The sequence below is a fragment of the Panicum virgatum genome, chromosome 1K (genome assembly GCF_016808335.1).
Source record: "Panicum virgatum strain AP13 chromosome 1K, P.virgatum_v5, whole genome shotgun sequence".
Lineage (NCBI taxonomy): Eukaryota > Viridiplantae > Streptophyta > Magnoliopsida > Poales > Poaceae > Panicum > Panicum virgatum.
The window spans coordinates 41,576,084-41,600,638 of NC_053136.1; the positions used below are offsets into that span (position 1 = coordinate 41,576,084).

The window sequence follows — 24,555 nt, forward strand, 5'->3', positions numbered from 1 at the left end:
CCCCGGGCGTTCCCCAAAGGCACCCCGGGTACAACATCCCGTGTACTTCGTCAGCGAGGTACTCCGGGATGACAAAGAAAGATACCCACAAGCCCAGAAGATGCTGTAAGCGGTTCTCATGGCATCCCGGAAGTTGCGACACTACTTCCAATCGCACCAAGTCACTGTGGTCACTTCCTACCCACTTGGCCACATACTCCAAAACTGAGAGGGGACGGGGCGCACGGTGAAATGGGCAATTAAGCTAGCCGAGTTCGGGCTGCGATTCGTCCCTAGGCACGCCATCAAGAACCAATCCCTAGCTAACTTCTTCGCCGAATGGACTCCGGTCAACGACTTCGAGCATCAGCAAGAATCGTCCAGCCCGACCTCCAGCAACGAAGTACCATGGACCTTGGAGTACTAGTGCATGAACTTCGACAGATCCCTCACCCTCCAAGGAGCCAGTGCCAGGGTGGTCGTCACCTCCTTGGATGGACAGACCCTCAAGTACGCTGTTCAGCTCGGGTTCCAAGCCATGAACAACATGGCCAAATACGAGGGACTCTTGGCAGGGTTACGGGCCGCCATTGTGGCTAGGAATCCACCCACTCTTGGTAAAAGGGGATTCCCAACTCGTGGTAAACCAGGTCTCCAAGCAGTACCAATGTGTCGACCCTCAGATGGCTGCTTACGTAGCCGAAGTCCGCCGCATGGAATGGCGCTTCGACGGATTGGAGCTACAACACGTTCCCCGCAAGGAGAACACTGAGGCCGACGAGTTGTCCCGACTCGTGTCCTCACTAGCTCCACTATCTCCCAGGGTGTTCGAAGAAAGACTCTGCCGATCAACCGTCACGGCCACCGACCGTGACGATGGGGGAACCCCGTCATCGAACGGGGGGAACTAGGCCTCGCCATCAGCCAAGAACACCGCACTCCCGGCTTGTCCTTAGGAACCCTCATGGATGGACCCCATCTATGGCTTCCTGGAAGAAAATATCCTTCCCGAGTATGATGCCACCGCGGAACGGATCGCACGACAGTCCAAACGCTACGCCATGGTAGATGGGGATCTATATCGGCACGGCACGGACGGGGTCCTTCTCCGGTGCATCACTCGGGAAGAAGGCGGCAAGCTACTCGCCGACATCCACGAAGGCAAGTGTGGGAGTCACTCATCCTCCCGCACGATGGTCGGTAAAGCCTTTCGGTAAGGCTTCTACTGGCCGACAGCCCTCGAGGATGCAGCCGAACTAGCTCGGCGCTGCAAGGCGTGTCAATTCCACACAAAGCACCTTCACCAGCCAGCACAGGCGCTAAACACCATCCCCCTGTCATGGTCTTTCGTGGTCTGGGCGCTCGACATTTTGGGACCTTTCCCAAAAGCAGTTAGGGGTTATGAGTGGTTGTACGTGGCGATCGACAAGTTTACAAAGTGGCCAGAAGTAACCGCGGTCATCAAGGCCAACAAGAATTCTGTGCTCAAGTTCATCAAAGACCTGGTAGCCCAGGTCGGGGTCACAAATCGGATAATTACCGATAACGGGACCCAGTTCATGAGTAACCTTTTTGGGGACTACTGCGACGACATGGGTATCAAGCTGTGCTTTGCGTCGGTCACCCACCCTCGCAGCAACGGGCAGGCCGAGCAAGTCAACACAGAGGTCCTCAAAGGGTTAAAGACTAGAACCTACAATGAGCTCAAGAAGAATGGCACCGGCTGGATGGAGGAGCTACCGGCGGTAGTCTAGGCTGACCGGACCACGCCGAGCCGCGCGACAGGCGAGACTCCTTTTTTCCTCGTCTACGGCGCAGAAGCTGTGCTACCAGCCGAAGTGCCGATGGGAAGTCCGCGGGTACGGGCCTACCATGAAGCAAGCCAAGAACAACTATGATAGCAAGACATCTTCTACCTGGAGGAAGTATGGTGTAGGGCGGCATTGCAAGTAACACGCTACCAACAAGCTCTCCGCCGCTACCACCATCGCCACGTACGACCACGCACCCACCAAGTGGGAGATCTGGTCCTCCGCCGGTTCCAGTCCCGTGAAGGGAGGAACAAACTCTCCCCAATGTGGGAAGGACCCTTCCGCATTACAAAAGAACAACGGCCCAGAGCATACCGCCTCTCCGACAAGGATAGGGTACCCGTACCCAAAGTCTGGAATGTCGAACACCTCCGTAAGTTTTATCCATAGATAGTGGTAGATGGAGGGGCTCCAATGCCCAAGCATGAAGGCCAAGTACCCCGCGGACGGCTTCCGCGGGATACTTGCCCGGGGGGCTCCCACCTATGTACTCCTACCTATGTACTCCTGCTTAAATATTTGTGTTAATGCATTTACTTTCTACCAATCTGCTAGTCTTTTGAGAAGCAATTTTCAAAAATTATTATCATACACATAAAGGATGCTTGGTTAAAGATGTCGTAGAAATGGTAACTTTATCCGAAAAGGCAGCAAGCTGGGGGCTCGCGGGCTCTTCTCGGCCAACTTCGATCCCGGCTTGGTCCCCGGACCCCGGGGTCAGTTGCCGCCGGGAACCTTGCATGAACCACTTCACCCTCCTGCGATGAAAATCAACCCTAGCGACAGGCGAAACCCATCTTGGAAAAATGACAAGCAAATCTGGATTACACATCCACACAGATATACGATAAAGTTTCCATTATTTAGCTGGGATCCTTTTTAGACCCCGGACAAGGAGCTTTACTTCTTCCTTGGCTTAGAGTTTACACAGGATACAAAGGGGGTGACTACGCCCTAACCTGTCCAACCAAGTAAGAAGCACATGAAGTTGCCGCGAGGAATCCCTAGGGGGGCTCCGCGCCGTGGCCAGGTGCCATCACCGGAGACATCCTCCAGCCATCTCCGGCGGATGGGAAGGCCCCGACGGAAGCAAGCCCGATGAGACTGAGACCCAAGCGCACCAGCCACGAGCGGGGAGAAGGCAAGATCATTACGCAGCTCGGGGTCAGAGTGGCAGGAGGCCACAACTTCCCAGAGCAACAAGATGCTCTCGCCCGCGGGCGTGTCGAGGTTGCCAGAACCAGATCTGACAACCTCAACCACAGCCAAAAGAAGCAGAAGTGCTGCCTGCACCACGCACACAGCACTGGAAGAAGCAACTGCTGGCACTGGGTAAGATGAGCAAGCCCATGAAAGCTTCATCCTGTAGCAATAGCAGCAGCAACATCTCGGGATATCAAGGCCCAGGCCATCCCGGGATGCCATAGCTCGCCGCCAACAGCAATGGTCACTCGGCGTGCAGCGGCTGCTACTCCATAGAAAGAGGGGTCACTCTCTCAGCTGGAGAAGCACCCTCAGAACAGGAGCAGCTGCCGCCGCCACCACCGCTTCCATCTGCTGAGCATCCAGCTCAACCTCCTCCTCCTTGTCGTGGAGGAGGATGCCGAGCTGAGCTCATCAGCAGAAGTGACGGCATCGCCGAGGTCCAGCAGCAAACCCAGTAGCAGCAACATTTACCAGTAGGGGTTCTGAGGATAAAGAACCCCCGTCAAGCTGCACCGCCGTGCCTACCTCCATCTGCTAAGTCTTCGAGTGGACAGCAAATGGAGGAAGGCAAATGGGAGAATGGGGAAGAGCAAGATCCCACCAAACTCTCGGCCAGCAGACCCCTCCTTCAGTCCACTCAACAACACTTGGGAGAGAGGGGAACGGAAGGAAGGAGGGGACTCCGGAGCTGCTGCTAGAGGCATCGGAGAGCTGTGCCTTCCATGCTCCCAACACGTCTCAGCTCCCCCGAGCTGTGACGTGCTTTCAATCCGACTCAGCAACACTGGGGAATGAAGGAACGGGCCATGCCCGCACCTCTTGCATGACCTGCAGACGGCGGAGCCATCTACTCAGGAGGTTGTCTTGGGGAGAAGTCCCCTAGATCTATCGGGAACCATGGAGGCGTTGAGGAGTTCATGGCTAGTTGGGGAAGAAGAAACCCTAGCTGCTTCGCCTTTTATAGGCCGACTGACGAGGAGGATGGCCAGAGGTTCCCCAAGGGACCATGGAAACATCCATCGGTCCGACGACTGCGCCCTAACCCGCTGTCCTCATCCCACGGCGGCCTCGGCCTGCACCAAGGGGAATCGTGGCAAGCGGAGAAGGAATCCTCGCACCCACATGTCCGTACCAATAGGACCAGGGGATGTGCATGGGCTCCACACCACCCGGCAGGTCTCTCCAAGTTCAGCGGTTATGGTGGCGTGTCCCTCGACTCGTCGCTGAACCTTGCTGCCAACACTATCAAAACCGCCTAGGCGGGGCACGAAGGATGACAAAAGCAGTGCAGGTCATGGAAAAGACACGATGCACCCGAAAATAGACAAGGCAAGTATCTGAAGGGGGAGGCAGAACTGCACTCCCTAAAAGTTCAAGTACAAGCGCGCGACGGTGCTGAAGACACAAAGAGCAAAAGAAGAAAAATAGCTAGAAAGATGGGGCCCTATTGGCTGGATCCAGAGGAAGCGTCCGACTCATCCCCTGCGGGTTGGTCAGGAGCAGCAGGACCCACACTCGCAGCAGCCAGCGGGTCCCTCTCGGTGACCGAGGTGAACATGCCCACCACCACCGCTACCAGGTAGCGCGCCACGTTTCGAGCCTCCACCTCGTCTCTGGGGATGATGCCGTCCAGCACCCTCTCCAGCGGTATGCCCGGGACCTGGATTCACAGGCTGGCCAGGGCGAACTCCACCACCTCTGTGGCACCCTCTCCCAAAGGCGGGCGTCTAGCGACTCCAGCCCCTCTGTCAGGGCTGATAGCTGGGGCACGAGCCGGTGTGGGACCGTCACCTTGAACTCCCCGAGCGGGGGGTGATCGAGGTAGCCCAGGCCAGCGTTCCTCCACGCATTCCCGTAGCATGTCATCAGGATTCGGAAGGTATGAAAGGCCTCCTGCATACGCTACCAGAGACCTTCAACTTCCTCTCCATCTCCGGTGGTCGGGGCTTGCCGCAGCTCACACGCCAGATGGTCACCGCGGGCCTGCACTTCCATCGCGCGTGCCTCCGCGATCAATGCTCACTCCTCCGCCTCTGCCGCCTGGGTGGCCGCCGCCAATACGCGCTGGTTGGCCTCCTGTACCTGAAGAGCAAGGGCCTCCCGCGCTGCTTGGAGCTCGGCCTTGAAGGCGGTGCAGGTGTCGCGAACCTTGTTCGCCGCATCGAGGAGAGGAGCGGCCACTTGCTCGACCGCCTCCCTCTGGGCGGCCAGCACGCGGGCGCTAGTTGCTATGGCGGTCGCCGCCTCCAAGCTCACACGCTCCTCCCACTGATGAAGTTCCTCCTCCCGGCGGGCAAGGGCCGACTCCAGGTCGGCAACTGCCACCAAGCGCTGCTAAACGCTCTGCTCCTCCTCGTCGAGGTGGGCTTCCCGATCCTGGATCACCCACTGCGCCTCGCGCAGCTGCTCTGCCCAGACGTCCAGGTTGTGCTAGCGAGCGAGCTCCGTGTCTGTGCTATGCTCCATATCCGCCAGGGACACCTCCCACCGGGCGAGGTCGTGCGCTAGTAGCTGTAGCTGCTCATCACGGCGTCGCAGGCCCACCTCCAAGACGCGCAGTGCCCACAGGCATGGGGGCTCGTCACCGAGGATGGAGGCGGTGCAGATCACCATCGCCGCCTCCAGCGCCTCTTGCATTCTCGAGAGAGGCACAGTGGCCGGAGGCTCGCTCTTGGGCAGCCAACCCGTCGAAGAGACTGGCAAGGGCTCTGCCACTTCCATGGGGGCCGTGCGTGCGCCCGTGATGCCGTCGCCATCAGACATTACGGTCCTGGCCAGCCTGGCCTCCTCCCCGAAGGATGGTGGCAGGGGAGGGGTGATCACAGCGCCTTCCGGAGGTGCCGCCGACGAATGGGATGGTCCGGCGATCGCCACGGGGCGTGCCGACCCTTGGCGCCCCCCGGAGGTGCCGGAGGGCATCGCCGGTGAAGCTTTTCCTCCCGACGACGCGTTTCGGCGCCCCCCGGAGGTGCCGGAGGGTGTCGCCTGTGAACCTTTGCCTCCCAACGACTAGTCTCGGCGTCCCGCTGTAACACCCCTGTGTTAATCGTCTCGCTAATCACGAGTTAACTCACTAATTGTGGACTCAAATTCGTCATTAACGCTAATCGCGTTCACTTAGTAAACATCTAATTAGCCATGTTCGATCTCATTTTTGTCCTTGATCCGAGCCTCAAATCGATTTTCGCCCAAAACAAAAGTTGTAGATCTTTTCTTCCTCTACAACTTTTATTTTGGCCAAATTTCAAGTTTCTATATGGAATTTGGACTTTCAACAGGTCAAACTCGAGTCAATTTTTTTTCAAATGAGTTCACTATTAGCGATAGGGTATCCACTGTGGGCGCCCATGCCAGCGTCTGCCCGTCGGCGAGCGTCGCCACGCGTCGCGACCGCCGGTGATCCTCGGCGTCTGAGCGCCGCTCTTAGCCACGCGGACGCCTCGAACTTTCCCGTCCCGTCTGCTACCTTCTCCTTTCCCATCCTCGCGTTCGCGTCACACAGAGGCGAGCTCGAGCCGCCGCCGCTCGTCGCACCGGCCACTGCTCACCACCCCGCCTCGATTCGTCGCGCCCGGAGCCGCGCAGACTCGCCGTCCACCCACTCCGACCAACAACTAGCGCGGCCGAGCCCCTACCCCGGCCGAATTGAGCTCAGACCGCCGTCCGCCATTGCTGTCTTTCCCGAGCTCCGCCCCTCTACGCCGAGCTCCCACCTCCGGCCGTCCTCCGAGCGAAACGAGCCCTAGGTGAGCTTCCCAGCAATCTCCTCTCGCTCCCCGACCTTTTCCCCACCCAAATCCGCGGCCGCCGCTGCCGAATCGCCGCCGCAGAACGCGCCGCCGCCACACTGCGCCCGCCGCCAGCCCTCGCTGCACAGGGCCACGCGCCACCATCGCGCGCCCCGAGGCCACCCGGTCATGTTGGGGCTCAAGCCGCCCGCCTCCGCCGCCGGCCGGCCCGGGTTAGGCCGGAACGCGGCCGCCGCCGCGCGTCCTGCCCCGGTGCCGCCGCGGGCTGCCGTGGACTGCCCTGCGCCGCCCTGCGCACGCGCCTACCCCACCGCCCTGCACTGGCCGCGGCCGGGCCGCGCCGCTCCATCGGCCGGGCTTCGCCGGCAGGAGCCGGTGCCGCGCCGCCGCTGTCCGCCTTGGCCGCGCGCTGCCCGTACGGCGAAAACAGAGGAGGGGGACAGAGGGGGGGAGGCAGCTGGGCCGGCACCCACTGCCATGTGGGGCCCGGCTGTCAGTTCACCCCCCTAATGTTTTCTTTTTCTTTTTCTTATATCGGCTGTAAACTTTGAAAATCTCTAGAAATTCGCTGGAAACTCCTAAAAATGCAAACTCAAATTTGTTAGGTTTCTAAAATCAAGATCTTCAGAAGAAAAATAGCTGTGAAGATCAATTGTCACTTTTGCTTTGATGAAAATTTAGTTTGTGTTAGACCTAGTTTATTTATTACCGGTTGCATTAGGGTTCTAAAAATTATGAAAAATTCGCAGTGGCTTACTCATTTCATGTGTAGCCCACTGTAAAAGTTTCATGTCCTATTGCTATGCACTTTTGGGTAGATCTATTTATGTTCAATTTACCTTGCTAGGGTTATTTTAAATGCTTTGTTAGTAGCAGTAAATATTGGAAAAATTTGGGTGTCATGCCGTATTGCTTTCGCGTTGAGCTGGTTAATTTATTGCTGGATCATGTATGCAAGTTAGGGTTTTGCTTATAGTTTGCCCTAGCTATGCTCTTTTCCTTATTTAGTGTGGTAGTTAATTTGTTTCATGCATGTGTAACCTTAGCAAAGTAAGTCTCGGTTTTAATCCATGCTGCTCTAAGCAAAGTTAGTAGTTGTTTTTGGAAGGAAACACTTCAGGCTAATTTGAGTTGATCTTTTCATCGCATCATAAGCACTCATGCGTTGCACTGAGTTCTAATTATTGCATGACATATTCTTATTCGTGTAGACGCCGCGAACGAAGTCGCCTGCGAGCTGATTGCTGAGCCGGTCCAGGAGCCACGAGCAGAAGAGCCGCAGAAGGACGCCATTGAGCCCGCTCCAGAAGTTTTCGTTAACCCCGCTGACCTGCAAGGCAAGCCCCGGAGCATAACCATAATTTAAATTATTCAATGTTTATTTAAGTATTTGTGCATTTAAGTTTTAGGAGTTGTATGAAACCCTAGTGTGCATGTTCTCCCTAGGTACCCACGAGTCCATACTAGTGTGCAGGTATCGTTAGCAATGCTCTACTAAGTAGGATTTCGGTAGAAGTCGAGTGATTGCTGTCACTCGCGAGTTTTAGGATCTTGATTCCTTAGCTATGGCTGTGAAATGAGTTGTTGAGTAAAGAGAAATGGAGACCGGGCGGAAATGAGTTGGATTAATGGTATAGAATGGATGAAAAGAAATATCCGCCTGTGTCGATTGAGGATCGTTCCGTTGTTGGCAGTGTTGATCGAGGATTGAACAGTACTAACCACATACCGGAAGTAGGAGGTAGTTGAAACCGGTAAGCTGTGTACCACTTTACAGCGGTGATTTGAATTCCATCATGCTACGCTGGGCATGGGAGTTGGCGGGTGTTGGATAGGATGCCGCCTTCGGGTTCTCCGGGAGTTCACCGCGAGGGGCCCATCACCTGGGTTTTAGCAGGCATAGTTCAAATGCCATGGTAATGTGGAAACAGTTGACGCGCGTGGCCCGACGGGGCTTACATGTGTCATGTGAGTTAGGTCCACCTTGCAAGGTTAAATCGGATTGATTCGCTGTGACTCGCGGTTATGAAAGCCTTGATCTCTTTGTCACATCATAGTAAAGATTTGGAATGATGATGATATAATGATGACACTCTGTAAAGATTGATATGATCAACCATGCTTGCTCTAGATGTCAGGCAAATCTAGTTGGCACTTGATAAACTTAAATTGAGCTAAAATATTGAAAGTAAGGATTCATTAGTAGTAGCCTTTCAGCAAAACAAACTCCAGAGCCAAAAAACTTTGCATGTCTAGATAATGGGCTAAGTATACCCAAAGTCGGGTAAGCCTTGCTGAGTATTAGTATACTCAGGGTTGTTGTTGAAACCTTTTAAGCAGGTTGTGTTCCCGCTAACTTCGAGGAGATCTGTGCGTCCTGGATTGGACAGCCGCTTCCTCCAGGTTGGACCGTCGAGTGGGCCCCGTCTTCCCCGTGAAGATTGGGCAGGTTGGCATCACATCGGTGGGTAGGATGTGGAGCTCACCCTTTTATCATCGTCGTGGCTAGCGTATTGTATTTCGAACTCAGTTTTAAACTTCCGCTATGCGTTTGAACTCTGTTGTTTGTATTTAAACCTTTTGTGTAAAACCGGTGCTGTAAATTAATTTGAAGACTTCTGTGTGCTGGTATCACCTGTGCTCGTCTTCGTACGGGTCTAAGTGCAATTGTGATCCTGGAGTACAGTAGTTTAATCGGGATTTTACCCGACAGCCTGTCAGGTTACACCGTTTTAAGTGCACAGTAACTTGATTAAGTATTAAGATGATGGTTAGTGCATTTAAGCCGGTTTAATTTGGACGGTGCTGCTACACCCGCGCTCCTACACGCTGAACAAAGAATTGAAAGATTAGAACTCAAACAACAAGGATCCATGGGGGTGGTGCGCCTCGCGCAAAACCCTAATCTCGAGCTTGGAAGCTGCCACCGGAGACAAATCCGCTTCGGCGACAAGGGGTGGCTGGAGGATGCACCGGCGCCCCTCGTGGTCGAGCATCCCTGCCCCGCGTCTCTCGGAGGCGGCGGCGGAGACCTCGGCGATGACGACGACAAAGGGATGTCCACCACAGGGGAGAGCGACCACGCACGCTTCCCCCGCGGGTCCGATGCAGCCTCCAGGTCGCAGACGGGATGGTGCCCCAATAGGCTGGCAGGAACATCGGGCACCGCCGCGATCACCTCGCCATGGCCTGGAGCTCCGGCCGCCACCCCCCGTGCGGCGGCGGGGGCGTGCCCCCGAGTGTCGACCAAAGGCATCTCCCCGAGGACAACGTGTCGCGAGTCATCCTCGCCGAGGGGCTTTACCCCTGCTGGAAGGAGTGCCGCGGCGAGGTCCTCCTCCTCTGTTGCTCCTTCAGTAGCTGGGCCAAGATGTTGTGCCCATGGTTGCCCTCTGTGCCACGCACAAGGCGGTAGTCGTCCCCGTCGCCGGTGTAGAACCACATCGGACGAAGGTGGGCTTGGAGTGGGGCTAGCCGGCGGTAGAAGAAATTGAGCGTCACCATCGCCAATGGGAGCCTGGCCTGGCGAAGATGGGCGATCCGAGCTAGAACAGGGTTCCACCCCGCCCCAGTTCTGGCTCATCCCTCCAGGCTGGGATGGGCACCGGCGGCTCGGCGGGGATATGGAGGTGGTCCGAGTCCTGGTCGACCTCCGTATACAGCCACTGGCGCTCCCAGTTCTCCCACTTGCCCTTCACAGTGAAGTGGAAGAAGCTCTAGCGCCACCCCTGGCGACTCCGGAGGTAACACCCGCCCACCGTCTGGTTCTGCACCACCACGCCAGGGCCTGGCACGACAGGCGACGAGCAGTAGAGCTAGAAGAAGTACTGGAGCAGCTCCACTGACGGGGCCACCCCGATGAACATCTCGCACGCATGTGCGAAGATCGCCAAGGTCATCACGGCGTGGGGGGGGAGGTGCACCAGATGAATGGCGTACGCCTCCAGCACCTCGATGAAGAAGGGAGAGAAGGGTGGCACCAGGCCGACGATGAGAAAGGGGAGGAAGGTGACGATATTCCAAAAGTGCCGTGGGGCCGGGAAGGACGTATCGGCCCATAGGAAAGTGTTCCCCGCGACAAGCCCAAGTGCTTGCGCCACTTCGTCCTCATCCACAGATGAGGGCGCGAAGTCAAGGACGCGGGTGCCAGAAGCCTGGGGACGAGGGCGCGCCATGGTCAAGGCTTTCTGGTGGCGAGAGGAAGAAGAAGGAAGAGGCAACAAGGAGGGCTTGCTAGAAGGAACACAGATGGGCAGACGTGCCCCGCGGCGCCCCCGCCCCTAAAAATATATACCTAATGGAAAGGGGAGGGGCGCGTCACTCTAGATTCGCGAAATTCCCGTGACACGCTTGTAAGCATCTTGGCTCTCAAGGTATGTTTCGGTGATTAATGACAACCATTATTGTGACTAATGAGTTTGTGCAGCTTAATAGATCATTATCGCTCATTTGGTCATATGTCAAAAGAGGCCCCTCAATTTCATTATTCAAAAAGGCAATCTCGGTATTCAACTCTTTTTTATGTCAAGACTAAGGATCTTTCTAGTCCTAAGTGTCATAAGGTTGAGAAGGACACTTAGATTAGTATAGGTTTTATTGTTTTGTAGTGATCGCACTATTAAGAGGGGTTAAGGCCAAGTAACTTGAGCATGGATATGGTCATTTGAAAATGGATGCACACTATGGTCACTCAGGTTCCTAGAAGTTCAAATAAGTGGTTTTCAACTTATATCTCAAGAATATTTGGATTTCAATCAAGACTCAAATCAGAAAAGGCAAAATCAGGAAAAAGTCTATACACCGGTTTAACCGACGCTCTCATTTTCCTATACGTCGGTTAAACGAAGTCAGCAGAGTCTGGACAAGTCAATACACCGGTTAAACCGATGTGTTTGAATTTAACGTCGGTGCATTAGTCCAGAGTTGGGTTTTCCAGGGTGTTTCAAGTTCTATACACCGGTTAAACCGACGATGTTTGAATAAAGACGTCGGTGCAATTGACCAGTGAGATGGTTTTTCAAAGGATTTCAGAAGTTGTACTCACCGGTTAAACCGACGATAAGTTTGAGTTAACGTCGGTGCAGTTGTCCAGAGACTTGGTATTTCAGCTGATCAGTGGATAACTACACTCACCGGTTAAACCGATGATACGTCGGTTAATCTGCCCAAGTTGTAAGGGCTAGTTTTCAGAAGGGGAAGTTTACATTCATCGGTTAAACCGACGCTGGCTATTCGAGGATCGTCGGATTAACTGGCGCTACGCAGTTTTCTGGCAGTTTTTCTCCAACGGCTCTATTCGTGTGAGCTGCCTATATATACCCCTCCAATGGGTCATTTTGCACACTCTTAACACCTGGACATATTCATACACTCATACATTGTTGAGAGCCACCTTGAGCTTCATCTTTGACATACTTGTTCATTCAATCAATCAAGAAGCAAGACTAAGGACTTGAGTAGAGAGAAGCTTGTGTGCATCCGTTCTTGGTGATCGGTTCTTGCTCAAGTGAAGGCCCTAGCTTGTTACTCTTGGTGATTGGCATCACCTAGGCGATCTTGGTGATCGAGGTGTTTCTCGTGGAGCTTGCCAAGGATTATGGGAGCCCGGAGAAGAAGATTGTACGTGGCTTGATCTCCACCACGCCGGGATGGTGAACGGAGACTCTTAGTGAGTGCCCACGTCTCGGTGACATGGGAGGTGACAAAACTCTCTGTGAGTGTCACAACATGGATTAAGGGTGTGTGCCAACACATCGATACCACGGGAAAAAATCCAGTTGTCTCTTGTCCACTCTCTTTATTCAAGCATTTTCTTTCATGCAATTTATTCATGTGCTTGACTTAGAGATCATAACTTAGCTCTACCTTGCTAGGCTTTACTTCTCGTTTTATCTCTCATAGCTAGTGTAGGTAGCTTAGTTATCTGGTTGGTGAATTGGTGCCTCACTAGCATTGCATAGGTTAAGGTTGCTTTATTGTGTTTTAGAATTTGAAAAAGGCCCAATTCACCCCCCCCTCTTGGTCCATCGATCCTTTCAATTGGTATCAGAGCCTCGTTGCTCATTTGGATCATTAGGCTTCACCGCCTAGAGCTATGGCCAAGATGGGTGGTTCGCCTCCTCACTTCGAGGGCAAGAACTTTGCTTATTGGAAAGTTCGCATGGCCGCATACCTTGATGCGATTGCCCCCGAAGTGTGGTTGGCAACAAAGACCGGGTTCACCGGAACTCCCACCTCGGAACAATTAAAATGGAATGCCAAGGCTAGAAATGCAATTTTCGAAGCTATTAGTGAGGAAGTCTTTGCTAGAGTTAATGGCATGGACTTAGCAAGTGATATTTGGAAGGAGCTCATTGAAATTCATGAAGGCTCTACTAAAGTTCGTGAGCAAAAATATCACTTGTTTAGAGCTAAGTATGATTCCTTTAAAATGCTAGCTCATGAAAATTGCAATGATATGTATTCTCGCTTGAATGTCATTGTCACGGACATTAATGCACTTGAAATATCCAAAATTGACAGTGGCTCCATCAATCGCAAGATTCTCAAGCTCCTCCCGAAGCCCAAGTACAACATCATCAATTCTATGCTTCAAAGGGAGAATCTTGACACAATGAAAGTGGGAGAACTTGTGGGTGAAATTCGCGCTCATGAAATGGGTATCCTTGGTATGTCCGAAGAGCCAACTTCAAGCAAATCAATTGCTCTAAAGACCAAGGCAAACAAATCCCGCAAGCTCAAGATGATCAAGCAAGAATAAAGCTCAAACAATGAAGAAGATGATCATCATGAAAGCTCATCCGATGTTGAAGATGATGGAGAACTTGCTCTCATGATGAGAAAGATCACACGCTTGAATGACAAGATCAATAAGAAGGGCTTTAACTTTGACTATAAAAGAAGAATGTTCCGGCCAATGGATGTCAAGAACAAAATTTGCTACAATTGTGGAGAAAAAGATCACATCCGCCAAATTGCCCCAAGTCGGACAAAAGAGACAAGGATAACAAGAGCAAGCATCGCCATGATACAAGCGATGATGAAGAAGAAAAGAAGACTAAAAACAAGAAACTTGGGAAGAAAAAAAAACCATGACAAGAAGACCAAGCTCTTCCCAAAGAAAAAGGGCAACACCAAGAGAAGCTTCTTGGTAGAAAAACAAGAATGGGTGACCGATGTCTCATCAAGCGAAGAGTCAAGCGATGAGGAAGAAGATATCGTCACCATCGCCCTCACAAATGAAGAACCATCGTGTAACACCCGGTTTATAAAAGGACATAAACCGAGCAATCATATACGTGCCAGGATCAAGTCACACGTATATACAACAGAATGAACAGTATATCACAGCACATATCACGTAAAAAGACATAATAAAGCAAATACGAATGTTATTTATTACATTAATGACAAAAATGTCTGATACAGCGGAAGCGAAGTACAAAATACGAATAAAGCTCTCCGAAGCTGAAGCAGGGCGCCACAGGGACGTCGACTGGGAGACGAACGCCTAGAAGTCCTCGTAGTCCTGGTAGCACTGAGCGAACTCCCTCGTGTCGGCAGGAACTGAGCAGCAGAAGCGTAGCCAAGAGGAAAAAGTAGAGGAGAGGCAAGAGTGAGTACACAACTTGTACTCAACAAGTACAACACAAACTATGAGGCTCTAGGCTGGCTGACTCAACTGCATTAGCTTTTAAGTCTTGGCAAAATTTTATTAAATCTATTTTACTACAAGTTGATGAATTACCATAAACCCAGTTACATAGTAATTAATCAAATTTAAACATGTTACTACTGAGAACCAAACCGAAACCACCAAGGTAACCCCCGAGAGGCACCCCTTCGTCGGAAGGAGCTAACCCCACTAATCAAAAGGAGGATCTGGGCCGCTCATAACCGTGAGCACGGCTAGTATACCAGTTTTACACTCTGCAGAGGTGGCACATCTTTACCCACAAGTCGTGAGCTACGCCAGTTGTTCATCACACTTCCTTAGGTGAGATGGCTAGCAAACTCACTACGAGGCCGTTACAAAGGACACGTTGGTAAGGTGTAACCGCTAAGGATTCAGGCAATGCATCGATGGTACCCACCTCGAGGGGTACGCACACCAAGCCTCGTAGCCTGGGCACCATTGAGGCTCGACTCCCCTCTTGCCCCGTCGGTAAGTTACTCCCGAACCAAAATGGCCTAATTAGTAAGCCAAGACCGTCTCATTCCAGTCTTGTGGTAGCGCTGTTGTCCCAGGTTGTCGCTCTATGAACCGGTCCTTATGGAGAGTAGCCAACCAGACAGTAAGCACCGTGCTGGCCCCCTAAACCATGTTTCTATCAAAACCAATTTTTATGAGAAGTGAGCCACTCAAGCCACACAGAGGGCCACTCTCAGAATTAAGTTGCATATACCATTAATCAAATTAATTAAGAAGGACCAGAATGTGTTATGGCGCAGCAACCTAGCACAACTAACCAAAATGCAACCCAAGGATATATATAAAGGATATAGAGTGGCTAGGAAATCCTTATAGGCATACAGTATTAAAATGCAGTATGAAAATGTATTTAAAAGTGATAGGTTGTTCATGTTATACTTGCCTTTCTCGTACTGCTCCTGCTGCTACTCAAACTGATCTGAAGACGAAAACTGCTCCGGGTACTGATACTGGGTCTCCTTAGATGGATCAACGTCTACTCACGATCACATGGCCAAAACAATGCACAATAATAAACATACAAGCAAACACTAATAAAAACTAAGAAACAGTACATCAATACATAAAAACAACACATTAAACTAGTCTAAAACTATTCTAAGCGTTACAACAATCGCGTGGACATAAAGAACGCTTAAAACGGAGCTAAAACGCGTAATCTAGGCTGAAAACAAGGTTCAGGGACTAAACTGCAAGAAAACTAAGGTTCCAGGGACTTTTCTGCTAAAACCGAGGGCCTAGACGTAATAACCAGAAAGATCCGAGGGCCAACGCGCAAAAAGACCCTAACTGGATGGCGGGTACAAAATCTACAAAGCTCAGGGGCTAAAACATAAAATTAGGGGCGGATTTGGAAATACTTTTACACAAGAAAGGACTGCGGGTTGAAACTCAGAAAACTCAGGGTCTCTTTAACAAAAGATCCAGGCTGAAACGGTATGATCTATTATGGGCCGTTGATCTCAGATCTAATGGTCTGGAGCGAAGCGGTACGCCGATCTAATCTGGGCCGCTGATTCCGGATCTGGCGGCCACAGGCGAAGGGGCGTGCGGGCGGCGGCGCGGCTCGCCGGAGCAGAGGCTCCCCTGGCGGTGCTCGGCCGGAGCTGGCCGTTCGGCCGCTGCAGGGGCCCGTTTGGGTCGCGATCTGGTGCAAAAGGATGAGAGAAACACGTGTGATCCTCTGGGACCTTGTGCGTGGGCCGAGGATGGCCGGAGCGTGGGGCTCGGCGGTGGAGGCGGCGCTGCGGCGACGGGCTCACCGGAGTCGGTCGTTCCCGCCGTGCCAGGGCCAAATTCGAAGCGCTAAATGGACGGAAGGCAAGATTGGAGCACGGGGAGGCTCACCAGAAGCTCGGGACGGCGGATTCGTGACTCAGGGTCGGCGGCGACGTTGGTCGGCGGCGTGGTCAGGGCGGAGCTCGCTGACAGGTCGGTGCGGTGGTCTTCCGGGCTTCGGGATCCCGCGGTTCGGCTCGTGGGACTCCTGCAAAGTTGGGGCAGGGGTCAACGCGGGTCGAACGGCGCCGGCGGCGAGGAAATCGCAGGGCGACGGCGCTCACCTGAGGCGGGTCCGGGTGGAAATCCCGAGCGAGCGCGGAACAAGGCGATGTGAAGGCGGCCGGTGATGCTCCTGGGGCCACGAAGGAGATCCTGCGACGGCCGGTGGAGGCTGGGAGGCCGAGGAGCGGCGCGCCCGCGGAGGCGCAGAGTTCTGCTCCGGGCGGAGCAAAACAAGGCGGCCGATGCTAGGGTTTGGGGCGTTTGCGGTGGCGAGATGCGACGCAGGGGGGGTCGCGGGTGCATTTAAAGAAGGCCCGGGCATCTTGGGGGGGCGCGCCCGTCGTGATCCCGGCGGGGATTGCGGCGCGGCCGTTGCAGCGCGGGGAAGACGGAGCTGACTGGTGGGACCACGGCGTCAGCGAGTGAACGGCGGGCGCGGGACGCAGCTGCAGAGGGAGGCGCCGACATGCGGGGCCGGTGTGGCAGCGGGACGGGGAGAGGAAACTGGCAACGCGCGTGGCGTGCGGGTGGAGTGGGCCGAGCGGAGGTGGGCGAGCGCGGGAGAGGGAGTGGACCGGGCTGGGCTGCTCGTGCGGAAGGTGGAAGCGCTGGCTGGGCCCGCGTGGAAAAGAGAGGAAGTGGTTTGGGCCCGGGGTGAGGGGAAAAAAAGAGTTGGGCCGCGCGGGTGGAAACGGGCCCGATAGAGAGGAGTGAGCTGGGCCGCAGGGGAAGGGAAAAGGGGTTTGCGGGCTGGGTTGGTGTGGGTTTTGGGTTGTTATGGGTTTGGGTTTGAGCTCACATGCTTGAGTTGGGTCTTTCCTAATTTCAAACCAACACAAACTTAGATGAATTCAAATTCAAATTTGAATTCACAACTAGCACTGAAACAACAAAAACAAATGCACCAGCATGTATGCAACAACACAATTAAACCTAAGGAAAATTTTTAATTACTTATGCAACAAAATTAGATTAAATGCATTAATAGCACAAAAAAACCTTAGAAATTTGAATAAAGCCAATTAAATTTATTATTAAATACTGAAATTTGAATTAGGGTGTTACACATCGCTACCTCCACCTCCAATGTGCCTCATGGCCAAAGGTAACTCTAAGGTATGTGAGAGTGAAGATGATAGTGATGATGAGCTTGACCCTAATGAGTTTGCTAACCTCATTAATGAGTATACATCCGTTATCAAGAGGGAAAAGGGCAAAGTCAAGGTTCTTGAGAGCACTCGTGCCAAGTTAGAGCTTGCCCACTCCGATTTGCTTGGCAAGTACAATGACTTGCTCAAAAAGCACAATGAGTCACTTATACTTGCTAAGCAAGTTGAAGAGAGCCACAAAAAGCTTAAACAAGAGCATAGGGAGTTGGCTCACAAGTATCAAGTACTTGAATTTGCCTATGAAGCAATTGACCCAAGTCTTGAGAACTTTGCTCATGAAACTATTGAAAAGGTCAATGCTTCTACTTCATGTGATGACCTACTCATTAATGCAAATGCTACTAATGCTTTGCCCGAGCTTGCACCTTCTAGGGAAAAGGAATTGATGGATCAAGTGGCAAGCCTCAAGAGTAGTGTGGAGAAGCTCTCAAGAGGAGAATACATCCACAAGGAGATTCTCTTCAACAATGCCCGTGACTATGGCAAGAGAGGTCTTGGTTCATTTCCGGAGCCAAACATAGCTACTACTCCTTCTCCGGAGATCAAGACTAGCTTCATCAAGGAAGTTGGTTCATATTGCCAACATTGCCAAGTCACCGGGCACCACACTAGGGAGTGCACTTTACCATCACGTCCTCTTCCTAATTTACCCAAGAATTACTCATCAATGTTTCAAAATAACTATTTTCTCTTGAGTAAAGAGAAGGGCAAGGTGAAGGCCAAAATCATTGGCAAACTCACTAAGGAGTCAAAGAAGAAGTTCCCCAAGCAACTTTGGGTTCCCAAAAGTCTTGTCACACATGTGCAAGGCCCAAAGCTTGCTTGGGTTCCAAAAACTCAACAATGAATTCTCATGTGTGTAGGTGAACTACAAAGCCGGTGGAAAACATTGGGTACTTGATAGCGGTTGCTCTCAACACATGACCGGCAATGATAGCATGTTCACCACTCTTGAAGACCCCGGAGATCATGAACATGTCACCTATGGTGATAATTCAAGGGGAAAAGTTTTAGGTTTGGGTAGAATAGCAATCTCTAAAGATTTATCTATTTCTAATGTCTTGTTTGTAGAAGCACTTAGTTTTAACCTCATTTCAATTGCTCAATTGTGTGATCTTGGACTAACGTGTGCCTTTGACAAGAATGGTGTTGTAGTAACTCATGAAAAAGACAAGTCATTGGTGTTCACGGGGTTTATGCATGGCAACATTTACTTGGTGGATTTCTCTTCAAAGCAAACAAGCACCATGACATGCCACTTCACCAAGTCTTCTCTTGGGTGGCTTTGGCATAGAAGAATTGCTCATATCATCATGAGCAACCTCAAGAAAGCCCACAAGAGAGGGATGATCACCGGTTTGAAGGATATCACCTTTGACAAGAACAAGCTATGTAGTGCATGTCAAGCCGGAAAGCAAGTTGCAACACATCATCCCATCAAGACGATGTTGTCTACCTCCAAGCCGCTCGAGCTACTTCACATGGATCTCTTTGGTCCAACTACATACAAGAGCATTGGTGGTAACCTCTATTGCCTAGTAATTGTTGATGATTTTTCACGTTACACTTGGGTTATGTTTCTAGGCGATAAGGGTGAAACTCCGGAACTCTTCAAGACATTTGCAAGAAGAGCTCAAAGGGAGTACAACTCCCTAATTGTGAAGACCGGGGTGACAACGGCACCGAGTTTAGGAATATGAGAATTGAAGAAGGGTGCGATGAAGAGGGTGTCAAGCATGAGTTCTCCGCCACCTACACGCCTCAACAAAATGGAGTGGTGGAGAGAAAGAATAAGACATTGATCACTCTAGCAAGAGCAATGTTGGATGACTATGGCACGTCCGAGAAATTTTGGGCGGAAGAAATCAACACGGTATGCCATGCGTCCAACCGGGTGTATCTCCACCGATTCCTCAAAAAGACGCCATATGAACTCCTCACCGGGAAGAAGCCAAACATCTCCTACTTTCGAGTCTTTGGTTGCAAATGCTTCATCTATAAGAAGAAAAGGCTCGGTAAGTTTGAAAGTAGATGTGATGAAGGATTCTTTCTTGGTTATGCATCAAACTCCAAAGCATATAGAGTATTCAATCAAACCTTCGGGTTAGTTGAAGAAACATGTGATGTCGAGTTTGATGAATCTAATGGCTTCCAAGAGGAGGTTATTGGCTATGACAATGTAGGTGATGAGGAAATTGAAGAAGCTTTAAAGAATATGTCCATTGGGGATATCAAGCCGGAAGAAGTGCATGAAGGCAATGATCAAGGGGGAGGACCTTCCTCATCTACACCAAGCACCTCTACGGCACCCCAAGTGGATGGAGATCAAGAAAAAGATGATCCACAATCTCAAGAAAATGTGCCAACGCCAACACCCCAAGTCCAAGAACAAGAAAAGCAAAGTATTCCACCACAATCACAAGTCACCCATGATCCACCCCAACAAGCATCCACGCAAGTACCGCTAGTGAAGTATGGTCGCATCTCCAAGGATCATCCTATTGGTCAAATCATTGGTAGTCCTTCCAAAGGAGTAAGAACTCGCTCCAAGCATGCTTCATTTTGCGAATATTACTCGTTTGTTTCTTGTATCGAACCCACTAGCATAGAGGAAGCACTTGAGGACTCGGATTGGGTGATGGCCATGCAAGAAGAATTGAACAACTTCACCCGCAATGAAGTTTGGGTCCTCGAAGCTCCTCCGAAAGACAAGAACATCATCGGCACCAAGTGGGTCTTTCGAAACAAACAAGATGAACATGGGGTGGTGATACGCAACAAAGCAAGACTTGTGGCAAAAGGGTTTTCTCAAGTTGAAGGTTTGGATTTTGGTGAAACTTTTGCTCCGGTCGCAAGACTTGAAGCTATCCGCATCCTTCTTGCTTACTCTTCACATCATAACATTAAGTTATATCAAATGGATGTGAAAAGTGCATTCTTAAATGGCTTTATTAACGAACTTGTTTATGTTGAGCAACCTCCCGGGTTTGAAGATCCGAGGAATCCTAATCATATTTATAGGTTGCACAAGGCACTCTATGGGCTCAAACAAGCTCCAAGGGCTTGGTATGAGAGGCTTCGTGACTTCCTAATCATGCAAGGCTTCAAGATCGGGAGGGTGAACACCACTTTGTTCACAAAAGACGTCAACGGGGATCTCTTCATTTGTCAAATTTATGTTGACGATATTATCTTTGGCTCAACTAACGATTCACTAAGCCATGAGTTTGCTACCATGATGTCTAGGGAATTCGAGATGTCCATGATTGGCGAATTGACCTTCTTCCTCAGTTTTCAAGTCAAACAAATGAAGAAAGGGACATTCATCCATCAAGAAAAATATACTAAAGATATCTTAAAGAAGTTCAAGATGGATGAGTGCAAGCCAATCAAGACACCCATGGCAACCAATGGGCATCTCAACTTGGATGTGGACGGTAAATCGGTTGATCAATCCCTCTATCGCTCTATGATAGGGTCTTTGCTTTACCTTACCGCATCTAGGCCCGATATAATGTTTAGTGTGTGCTTGTGTGCCCGCTTTCAAGCTAACCCAAAGGAATCACACCTTTCGGCTGTGAATAGGATCATTCGGTATCTCAAGCACACCCCAAGCATAGGCTTGTGGTACCCCAAAGGCGCTAGCTTAGATCTCTTGGGATACTCGGATTCGGATTTTGCCGAAGCCGTGTGGATCGCAAGAGTACCTCTGGGGGTTGCCACTTGCTTGGGCATTCTCTAGTTTCTTGGTCAAGGAAGAAGCAAAATTCCGTGGCTTTGTCCACTGCGGAAGCGGAATATATAGCGGCCGGTGCATGTTGTGCCCAAATTCTATATATGAAGCAAACCCTTTTGGACTTTGGTGTGAAACTAGATAGGATCCCACTCCTTTGTGACAATGAAAGTGCCGTAAAAATTGCCAAGAATCCGGTTCAACACTCTCGCACAAAGCACATTGATATTCGCCATCACTTCTTGCGTGATCACGAAGCCAAAGGAGACATATCTCTTCAAGGTGTGAGATCCGAGGAGCAATTGGCGGATATTTTCACAAAACCTTTAGACGAGAGTACTTTAGTTAGGCTAAGGAATGAGCTAAATGTGCTAGATGCGGCAAACGTCATGTAAGTTGCCATGTCATATAGAAAAATGCATACATATAGGACACTTGTCTAACCATAGTAAGATAGTGATGAGCATGGGTTTAGCTAGAGGTGGTGGTTCACTTATTTTCCTCTAGGCTTGTAGAAAGGCTCATCATGAAGAAACTTTCCGTGGGTTCAAACTTGACAAGTAGAATTTAAATTCTTGCTATGCATTTCTTGTCATATAGATGTGCACTTCATGTTTACTTTACTTTCGCATGTGGTTGTAGCTTGCATCATCATTGCATGCGTAAGGGTCACAAAGGAGATCACTTGATGAAAATGAGACTTGTTTCATATACAAGATCTTAATTCATGAAAAGTGAAAAGAGCAAAGTGTTGGGTGCGTTATTGCCTAGTGAGTCATGTCATAATGAGTTTGAAGCTCTCTATCTTCAATATTCCTATGACAAGGCTCATACATTTTATTTGGCGTTTTGTCTCTCTTTGCGGCTTCTCCTTGTGTTTGGAAAGAAAACTATTTAAGCTAGTGTGCTATCCTATTTACTTTGAGGGGTAAAGTTGCCTATGCAAGTCCATTAACTTGGGTTTATTTGAATCTTATAAGTTTATTGGACTTAGCATAGAAGTGTGAGCTGAGTGAAGGTTTTTGGGTTCACCGGTTAAACCGACGCTCAATGGATCTATACCCATCGGTTTAACCGGCGTTACTAAGTTGTGTCTCAGCTCAGTCAGTTTCAGGCGTTCAACCGGCGTATACAATTTTCGGAGCATCGGATCAACCGGTGAACGTAACACAGATCTGACCTGCCAATCAACCGGTGATAACAGCATTCAACCGGCGTATACAAAAGTCATATCGTCGGATCAACCGGCGTTCAGATGAATCTCTGCTGCAGTCTCGGGTGAACTAAACCGATGCAATCAACCGATGCTCAAGACCTAGGCATCGGTTTAACCGGCGTTAAAGAAAATCGCGGGCCCACTTGTCATATATGTGTCTTGCTCGTAACGCCGCCTTCTCTGTTTCGCCCGCGTCTCTCCCGTCTCGAGCCGCCACCGCGCCCTAACTCCTGATCCCGCGCCGCCGCTCGATCACGCCGCCGCGCCTCCACTCGCCCACGCTCACGCCGCCGCTCGCCTGCACGCCGCCAGCCCGAGCCGCCGCCACCGTGCATTCACCGCAGCGCCGCCTGCACGCCCACCAGCGCCGCCTGCGCGCGCACCTCCGCCGCCTGCGCCGCCCGTGCGCCACCCTCGCACGCCTATGCAGCAGCGCAACCCGCGCCTCCACACCGTCCACACCACAGCCGCAGCCGCTTCGCGCTCACCAGGTGCTCGATCTTTTGCCTATTCGAGATGGGACGCGAGAAGAGGAAGGGGAAGGAGGTCGTGGTCGAGAAGCCAGTCCGCAAGTGGACTCGCGCAGAGCGAGAGGCCGAGAGGGCCGAGATGGTGGCCAAGGCCGCCGAGGAGCAGGCGTCAGGCCGTGCTCGCCCGTTCGCGATCAGAGATCCGCCAGCCAGGGGCAGGGGCAGAGGCCGAGGTATGGGCCGAGTCAGAGGTGCCAGGGCCACCAGAGCCACGACTGAGGCAGCAGCAGCAGAGTCAGATCACACAGATACAGGTGCAGATTCAGATTCAGAGGCAGAGCAGTCTGAGCAGTCTCAGGGGCAGAGCACACACGAGTCACCGACTCTACGACGGTCTGGCCGCACTCGGCAGACGTCCCCAGTAACAGAGACTTCGCCAGCGACCGAGCGTCGCACTGGACCGAGGACGCGAGGAGGTCACCAGCCATAGGAGCCTCGCAGGTCCGCAGCAGCAGCAGCAGCAGCTCGTAGAGCCGAGGCCCTAGAGGCCGAGCGCGCAGTGTTCCGTATGGACACTGTTGTGCGTCTGGAGCCAAGTGTGTTGCTCCAGAACTTGACCAAGGCCAATGCGGCAAAGGTCAAGAGGCTCAGGTGGAGTGTTGAGGAGGAGGACTGGTTTCCCGTGACCCGTGACAGCAGGGTCGACCGTAGGTTCTGGACGCTTCTTCAGGCCAGTTTCTACGAAACCTACCAGAGGCGGGGCCACAGGATCTTCCCGCACAGAGTGCTTGACTGGGTGTCACTGAGGACAGCCGCAGGGGGAGCAGACGTCAGAGAGCATTTCGCTCACTTCAGGGGCCTGCCCAGGTTACTCTAGATAGAGCAGAACAGATACATAGAGGACTGGGTCAGAGTGTTCTACGCCACAGCCTGGATCGCTCCCGAGCGCAGAGCAGTACACTTCGTGTTTGGAGGCCAGGTCTTTGATCTGTCCAGGGCGACTTTAGCAGGGATTCTTGGAGTTGACTTAGTTGACGTCTCCCTGCATGAGATGGTTTACGGTGATGCAGATCCACCGCGCAGAGCCATGATTGGCGGGATTGCACCTTGTCACGAGGCGATCTCTCAGTGCTTCCGCCAGCCGTTCCTAGCTTCGTACGCCAGAGTCCCCAGCCTGCTGACCCCAGAGGCGTACGCTGTTCACATGGCCCTCCGGAGGACTTTGTTACCGAGGAGTGGCTACCCAGAGGGGTTTACAGGTCTGCAGTAGCTCCTGCTTCTACACATCCTCACTCACGAGCTGTTTGACATAGTTGACTTTATTCTGGCTGAGATCGAGGATGTGATCACTGACGGGATGGGTGATGTGCGACAGTTTCCATATGCTCACTGGATCAGCTATATCTGTTCTATGATCGTGCCAGCTGAGTCACCCGTCAGTGCAGTCTACCGTCAGGACGAGGCTCCCCGGTTCCCAGTTTACCGTCCGACAGCACCACAGGACCGG

The 24,555-nt window shown here is 51.8% G+C and overlaps 1 protein-coding gene across 1 annotated transcript; it reads left to right on the plus strand.

The window, feature by feature from the left end:
• Window positions 1–1,040: 1,040 nt before the first annotated feature.
• On the plus strand, window positions 1,041–1,733 carry LOC120655408 (uncharacterized protein K02A2.6-like). The gene is made up of 2 exons (XM_039933200.1): window positions 1,041–1,140; window positions 1,372–1,733. Exons 1-2 carry the CDS (start codon window positions 1,041–1,043, stop codon window positions 1,731–1,733), a joined length of 462 nt encoding a protein of 153 aa, XP_039789134.1.
• The last annotated feature ends 22,822 nt before the right edge of the window (window positions 1,734–24,555 follow it).

Coding starts and splice junctions, on each gene's coding strand:
- LOC120655408 (XM_039933200.1), top strand. CDS start 1,041: ATGGTAGATGGGGATCTATATCGGCACGGCACGGACGGGGTCCTTCTC. Junction 1,141..1,371: donor ACTCGCCGACATCCACGAAG/GCAAGTGTGGGA, acceptor TCCCAAAAGCAG/TTAGGGGTTATGAGTGGTTG.